General features: G+C 40.5%; 1 protein-coding gene across 1 annotated transcript; it reads right to left on the minus strand.

Moving 5' to 3' along the window:
• Positions 1-291: 291 nt before the first annotated feature.
• LOC122767230 (myozenin-2-like) lies at positions 292-7,581 on the minus strand. Its single transcript, XM_044022648.1, has 6 exons — positions 7,386-7,581; positions 6,635-6,724; positions 5,748-5,914; positions 3,997-4,141; positions 1,992-2,175; positions 292-837 (listed from the first exon to the last, which is right to left on the minus strand). Exons 2-6 carry the CDS (start codon positions 6,714-6,716, stop codon positions 612-614), a joined length of 804 nt encoding a protein of 267 aa, XP_043878583.1. The 5' UTR covers positions 6,717-6,724; positions 7,386-7,581; the 3' UTR covers positions 292-611.
• Between the last annotated feature and the right edge of the window lie 562 nt (positions 7,582-8,143).

Genomic DNA, 8,143 nt, shown 5'->3' on the forward strand with positions numbered 1-8,143 from the left:
ACACATCATTCAAGCCGCGCGTGTCAGTGAGGTAGATTTGATTTGTCAGACAGTGTAACCTTGAGGCTTGTACGGCGACTCACATGTATCTCTGGCCTCTCAAATGGTATGGTAAATGATGGCTTTGCATACAGCTATAGCACACAGGCTGGCCATCACTCATTCAAGTGAGCCTTGTGCAACACACATCATTATCCAAACCATGCCTTGAAAGTGCATATTAATACTATCAATTTCAGTGACAGGAAATGAACCCAGAGCGTGAAAAATGAGACACCGGAAAAATAATAATAATGCTGGACTCAAACACCATTTTATTTAGCTAAACTTGTGCTGCAAGATAAAATATACTTAATACACATTCATTTACAACAAGCTCCATTTATTCCAGCAGTGTCCCTGCCCCCTGTACATTAACTCATGATTCATTTCAGTGCAAGAGATGACATCACTGAAAAAAACACAAGGGATGCTGCACATACGATTACTTCAACCAGCCGATTCCAACAGAATGCTTTTTCTCACCCTGACCGAAAATGTTTCCCCTGCTCACCATGACCTTGGGTGCAGCGACTAACTTGACAGCATCTCTGTGTGACTTCATTATGGGTTCAAAGGTCATCTGACTCAGGGAGCGGCACAGGCTCAAGGGAAACGGTGGGGAGGGGGACTGCATCGCTCGCCGTCAACCACCCCATAGCGGATCTGTTGAAGGTGGGCCGAGGTACTTTTGTTTCAGCCCGGAGATCGGGGAAGTCAGGCAGGGCTTCGACCTGTGGCAGTTTGACGGGAGCAGGTGTAGGTGCCTTGCTGAAGCCACCAAATGGGATTGCCACCCTGGATGTGACAGAGTGACAGTGTGAACAGTAGTGGTGATGTGCCAACAAGAGGGACAGTGACACTTTCAGTGATGCAACTAATTAAAGCCAAGCAAAGAATTACACCGGGGACATACTCTAAGCTCCTTAGAGGCAAAGGCATACTCAGCACTATGCAAATTTTATAGACAAAAAGATGAATAGTACATTATGATGCCTAATGTGAGAAAATGCATCACATTTATTTATATATATATATATTTCCCATTTCCCCATACTTTTCACATGTGCATCCCAGTGGCCACTGTGGCACTGTCTTGTTTTAAATCGCAAATGTTCACGTTATCTCCTTGAACTTTGGCAGTGACAGACGGGTAAAATGTTTTGAACAAAGAGGTCAAAAAATGTTTGTCAGCTACCTCTAGTGGCCAGGGAAATTATGACAGGAGCAAAAAAAAGTTAGTTTTCCTTGTTTTAACCCTCAAGTTACACATATGGGAGGTCAAGCTGGCAGTTTCATTCTTTTGATGACCACATTTTATTTCTGTAATATTAACCTTGTATTCTCTTTAAAAAAATATCAAACAGCTCTTTAAAAAAATATCAAAAGCAAATTTTTAGCTACCGTATAGTCCTGCCACATTATGAAGGGTTAGTTTTTCAACTGTATTTTTTTAAACTAACTGTGGTATCTACCTCCTCCCATTATAGCATACGTCAACATTTAAAAGAACGTTCCCATTGTGACCATATCTGAAGGTATAGGGCAGGGATATTCAACTAAAATTCTATTAGGTCCACTTCAAGAAAATTTCATCAAGCAAATGCCCAGAACATCATAATGTCTAACTTGCGTTCTTATTTAGTAGTGGGATATATACTGAAGTAGCCTAGTAGTCTGCATGTAATCAACAACTGACTGTCAGATAGAAAGAACAATTCAAAAACATCTCGATACAATTATATACAGTAGATATGTATTATTTTCTTCTCCCTTAAAGGGAAAGAAGGGCTGCATATAAAAATAAATTGGTGGAAATAAATAAAATAATAATCTTAAAATAATTACTAGACTGGTTTTGTGCTTCCAAGGGGAAAAAAAATCATTGTTCCGGTGTTTCATGATTAACTGAGTTTTAATGATGACTTGCTCTTCACCTGTGTGGCTGTTACCTGTTAAAACTTTTGTAACCTGGTAGATCTGGTTGGGGCTCTGGTTCAGCCATGCAGGTGGTGAGGGTACGAGCTAAGGTCGGGTCGCTGATGATGGCCTGCTCCCAGGGTGAGAAGTAAGACTTGGGGACAGCCGTGGAGTTGAACTTCTCTGGAGGGATGTCCTTCAAAGGACCTCCATAGCCTGGGTGGGAAATACAACAGACAGCAAAGAGCTTTTCAACACAAAATAAAGGATAGATGTTACATTTTGTTTTGTTTTAATATCTCTTATTTTGTGTTTGTGCAAAGTAGGTTTACCTACAGGCTTTCTCTCTAAGTTTGCATCTATTTTTTTCCAAGATTGAAGCCATTAATACTTAAGATTGGAATACCCCTTTTTCTTCAGCCCTTTAGACCTTGCTCACAGCAAATCAAATCAAGAAGCAGCTTCTCTGTGTGTGTACATGCCTGCATGCATGTCTCCCTGCATAGTCTGTGTGTGTTGATGGGTGAGGCCGATCAAAAGCACTATCCTTCAAACCCAGTGCTTCACTCAGGGGGGGCTCCTTGGCTGAGCCATTGCATAACACGAGGTGTCACGTCCTAAGCTCTCACAATGAACAATCCCCCTTCCTGAGTTTATGTTTTGCCCTGAGGAGGAAGCAGGAGAGACCAAACAGACCTGTGGGGAAGTTTACAGATGTTCTTTCTTGGGGATCTATTACAAAACATTCCCCTGTTCGCCTGGAACATTGTTCTTGAGCTTTGACATTTTGGCTTATTTGATTTATTTATTTATTCTTCGGGGATGGACCGTTTTTACTAACTCTTCCTAACTCTTCCTAACTCGCCTAACTCTTCTCTAAAGAGAATGAGTGGAAATTAAAGAGTGTCCCCAAAAAGCATGGAAAGGTTGGAAGCAATGTCATGATGCTGTCATTTTGAATATGAATAACCCCATTTAAAAACCATGGTCTTAATATTTAAGATAGCTAAGTTATTTTTTTTTACTTTAGTTTAAAAATAAAACAAAAAAAATTCATATAACACTATTTTTTACTATTTTAATGTTTTTTTTATCAACAATTATAAATTATACATTTGCTTTCTATGGTAAATTATATAATCTGTTAAGCTTTTATTAAGTAAATTAATTAACTGGTTCAACATGTTGCTGCTAGTACATGGCCATACAGTAGAAGATGCACCCATGGGTAGATGAGTGTGCTATTTTAAGAGTTCTTACAATTTGATATCTTATAAACTTTGGCCTTATTTCTGCTACAGCTGGAGTGACTTTATTCAGAAAGTAAAGGGTGGTGTCTGATTCTGGGATCCTGAAAAAAACCACACTGTGTAGACATGCTCATCCCTCAATCAGTGCTGGTTGTGTGTCAACTACTGAGACAAAAGGGTGGATTTGAGTGCAAAGCTGATGGTATCAGTGGCAGGGGGAGGCAAACAGGAAACACTTCCCGTTAGTCAATTTTTTAACAAGATAGGCGATGCTGACTGTAACGAGATTGAGAGAAAAAGGGAAATGTGGAGGAGTAGATGTGAAACAAAGTAGTGGCATTTTGATAGAATGAGAGAAGGAGAGGAGCACAGACAGAAAGAGGGAGGATAAAAAGTTAAAATTGTATTTTGGTCATGCTCAGCAGATTCCAGACAAGAAAGAAATGTTTTCCTACTCCATCAAAGCCTGCACGAGTACAAACAATGAGAAACAGTTGAATCTTTATGCGGAGAGCACATCAACTCAACACAATTTCTCCTGAGCCACACTGTGTATTTTGAAAACAAATTAAGCATAAGACATGATTTAGTCTGGAGGAAAAAAACATTTTATAACGTCAAATAAATTCAAATCAATGTCAGCAAAGGTATAAAAATAGAGAGACAGATTCAAGTGCATTGTTTTACATGACTAAGGTCAACCGCTTTGTCAACTCAGCTTTAGCTATGGTTTATCAGTGCTGTAACAGCCTTGAGTCCTTGAAATGTGAAATTAAATGCTACCTACCCGGGGCAATACTATCTGGATTTGGCACCATTCCTGTATCTGCTATGTCAGACGGTACTTTCGAGGGTTGGTTGTCTCCAGAGTTGTTCTTGCCACTGTGGCTGACCATGGGATTCCCATTCTCTGTTTGGAAAACCACTGAGTTCTAAAAGAAAGAGCAAAGTGGTTAGTTGAGCTGTACAAAGGGGTTGAGATGGAATTTTTCTGAGCATTTTATCCTTGACACCAAGTCATTTTCAGCCATTTCGGGGCTGTGAAAAAAAGCTTCAAACATAACAATGACATGAAATGTTCAATTGTTAAAAGTGACCAACAGCTAAGAACATAGGAGAGACAGAGTGGGGTTCATTAGGTGCCATTTACAATGGCATGAAAAGAGACGCACATATTTCTTGTCAAATAATAAAACAATAACCATAGAGTTCCCTGATTTATTTAGTTTTATGGAAACACAATAAAAATGTCATGGCTAATTCTTATTAAAACCAAATGTTCTTCTTTCCTTCACATTGACTGAAAGTTGTTAAACCAAATTCTTTCACATTTTCCATGCTGCAGAAACAAGAATAGAAATCGTCTCCTTGTCCACTTTTACTCAACGTGGGGAGCATTGTTCTCTGGGCTGGAACGAAATGTACCGCAGCCCGTGCATCCAGCTTTTATCCCTCCGAAAGGATATTTATGATGATTTACTACAGGACTTCCTCAGGAAATGTTGACAACTTGAAACAAAATCCCTCCATTGCCCTGAGCAATAAACAAACCAGAGATATGTGAGCCCGACTCACTTCAAAAGATGAGGGAGGGGAAAAAACTACCCTGGAGTATAATAATTATTTTATCTATGGGCTTCAAGAGGAAGGCAAGCAAAAGTACACAAGCCAACACAAAACTTAATGAAAGACAATACAGCCAGTGTTGTTCATTAATTAAACTTAGTTACTTTATCTTGGATTCAGTTCTATTGCCAGTTTGGGTACATAAAACACTTAATATTATTCCAGATCAGTCAAAGCTGCTGGGAAAAGAAAACGCTGAGTTGGCACAATGCCCAAGGGACATTAATAAAGTCACTGATGACTGGCTATTGGACTTTCACTGCTAATATTTTGTGCCACTCCATGTATGTAAAGCAAGTAAAATAAACACGTCAAGTGCTTAATCTTTTCCACATAAAGTTTTCCAGGATGTGAAGTATTGTGTTAATGTTTTTCATGTGATGGAAAGAAAAATTGTGTTGAAAATTAATGGCTGTTCATACAGAAAACACGTGTTGCTGTATAACGTGTGTGCAATAACCCAGTTTGTCAGTGGGTTTTAATAGTTGAGGCTTTATACATAAGCTGGATATATTCTTATTCTCATAAATGTATGTACAGTAAAAAAAGACACACACAGTAAAAAAGACACACATATACTTTCATTTAGAGGGTGAGATCAAAGTATAGGACTGTATGCTAAATATGAAGAAAGAACCAGGAGCAACATAGTATAAACATTTATAGACTGGAAATAGCAAGACAGCAAAAGAGCGCTGCCCAGTCTGTACACAAACTGAAGTGTACTGAAGTGTAAGGGACTATATTTAAAGTTCCTTAAGTCAAGAAATAGGCTCATCAGGAGCATAAGCATGAATTTATGTGTGTAAAACATATGGATTAAATATAAAATAAACAGTTCTACCTTTAGACAAAGCATGGTTTACGATCTGCAGCATCACATGCGATCACTGCATTGTTGTTTCTGCTTACGTTGAGCAGCTTGTTGTTTTCATTCCGGATGTTCTCAAAGGTGTATTTTTCTGAGCGCCTCTGGCGCATTTTGAAGAGACGGGAGCCACGGTTGGAGGCAAGAGACAGCTCCTCCAGCATGATGTCCTTAGGCACGCTCATTTTCTTCCCAAGATCCATCTCTATATCTGAACACAAAGAGGCAAAAGACTGAAGCGCAAGTGTGCACTTACTCTCTAGACATCAGACTTCTGAAATTACAATGTTTCCTTTATTTCTGATACTCTCACACATCAGACCTCACTGAACACCAACCCCCAGAAAATGCACAGAAAACACAGGTGCATGGCAACGTAACACATGAGGAATTTGTTTTTCATCACAATCCTCTCATGCCCATTGCTTGTTTTGCGGTCAGCACTGCATGCTGATTGTGGATATGTCACAGGTCTATATCGGAGTCTGAGACATCTAATTTGCCAGAATATCTTTCAGCTGTCAGTGGCCTTCAGGCCCTCTCTGCCCCAGTGAGCCTTACACTTGTCCTTGCCCTGAAATAGTATGTTCAAAGGACGACAAAGGGATTAGTTACTTTGGCCCATAAACATATTCATTTGATTATTTATAGTTGGGAGGGCTGGCAACTGCCGAACTGGCAAATGGTGAACTCATATCTTCTTCTCGGTGAGTGTGCTTGAGCTACTGTTAAGTAATACTGTAGGAGCGACTGTAAAGTTAACATGCCTGGGAATTACACATGTACGGAGAGTGACGGTGTTAAATCAATCTCCATGTTGATGTGCATGTTAAAATTGGGGTAAGAGAAGTAGGGTGTGAGGAGAAGAAGAGCGGCTGAGAGGTCAAAGGGATGAGAAAACAAGGAAGTGAAGAGGAAATGATACGTCTACCTTCCTGGGCTTGAAACTCCCTGCAGATTGCTGCCGCCTGCATTTTCCTCTCCCTTGTTGTCATGGTAGAGAACTGTGACATGGCTGCCCCTGGAGGGATGAGGGGGCAGAAAGTCTCAGGAGACAGTACACATTAGTATAACCTGTTCCAACAAAGCAAGACACAGCACACTGCATGTTTGGCCATCGATTGGCATCAAACGCCACGTACAAAAACCCACCGAAGCAGATAGAATTTATTGGGGCAGTGAAAAGGGCAAAGTTAGCACATGCCTTTAAATAACCTTGGGCTGTTAAACGCCAAGCACATGCTCTTCAGACATGGCAACCGGCTGTGTCAGGGCTCTGGGAATCAATATGTTTGAAATTACCCAAGTGGGCTGAAAGCGCGCGCACACACAGAGAGAACATGTTGCTGTCCCAGCAAACATGTGACAGAGTGGATGGAATAGCACAGTGAAAAGTTTACGCTAAGGTATCAAGTGAACACAGCTGTTTCAGTCCAGTCCAAAACACTTTTCAAACAAATTTATTATGCAACAATGAAGCATCTAGAGAAACCTTCAGAATAAGATTTTAAAAAAAGATTATTAATATATTAAAATTTCTGAAATAAATGTCAGCTGTAACACAAGGCAAGCTGTGTGACCGACAGGAAAATGTGGAGGAAAGAACTGTGCGTGGTTGTGAGAATCATGCTTGATCAGAAGTGGACAGCACACCCGTGGAGAAGCCCAGATTGATGGCTTACCTGTCCTGAAGGACCCTCAGGGGGGAGTCTCAGTTTGTGCCTCAGGGTAGGAAGTCAGAACGTCACACTGGGTAGAGCAACCTGTGTGGGTGCTCTTGCTTCACGGCACTGGGGCTTGTCGTGGTGGGGAGGGTGAGCAGAGGGGGCTGCAGCCAGACCCAACTGCCTGAGCAACTGAATGAGTGGGTGGGTGGGTGGACGTGAGTTTGTATGTTGTCATTGGTATTTAGTTCACAAGCGGAGGGGTGACTATATTTAGAACACTGCCACTACTGCTTCCTCATCATCTATCTCTGTGGTGGTGATATTACAGTAGCTCAAGATGGTCGATATAGGCGACAATCAGTCATTCCTAACCAGGGGAACTTGTACTAAGTGGCACTCTATAGTTACAAGCATTTGTAGGAAAAATAATAAGATATTTTTTATGCTTTAGCAATAAAAGTGTTGCTGATGACATTAACAATGGCTTTGTTCAGTTCAGTCACAACAGTGTGAGCCACCCTGTAAACTAAAACTGAGGAAACCAAATAGAAATCATTAATTTGGCTATTTACACCTGTGACAATATGGCAGTGTGACTCACCATTAATTTGATCCAATAAAATGTGGGGTGTGATTAAAAATAGCTATCCACAATCAGAGAGCTACTGTATAACACCTGAGCAATATCACTATACGAGTGCTTCACAGCATGGTAGTAGCAGTTACTACCTGCCGACGGTGACGAGAACTCTTGAATAGAATTTTTTTTTTTA

This window comes from Solea senegalensis, linkage group LG3 (genome assembly GCF_019176455.1).
Source record: "Solea senegalensis isolate Sse05_10M linkage group LG3, IFAPA_SoseM_1, whole genome shotgun sequence".
In the NCBI taxonomy this organism is placed as follows: domain Eukaryota; kingdom Metazoa; phylum Chordata; class Actinopteri; order Pleuronectiformes; family Soleidae; genus Solea; species Solea senegalensis.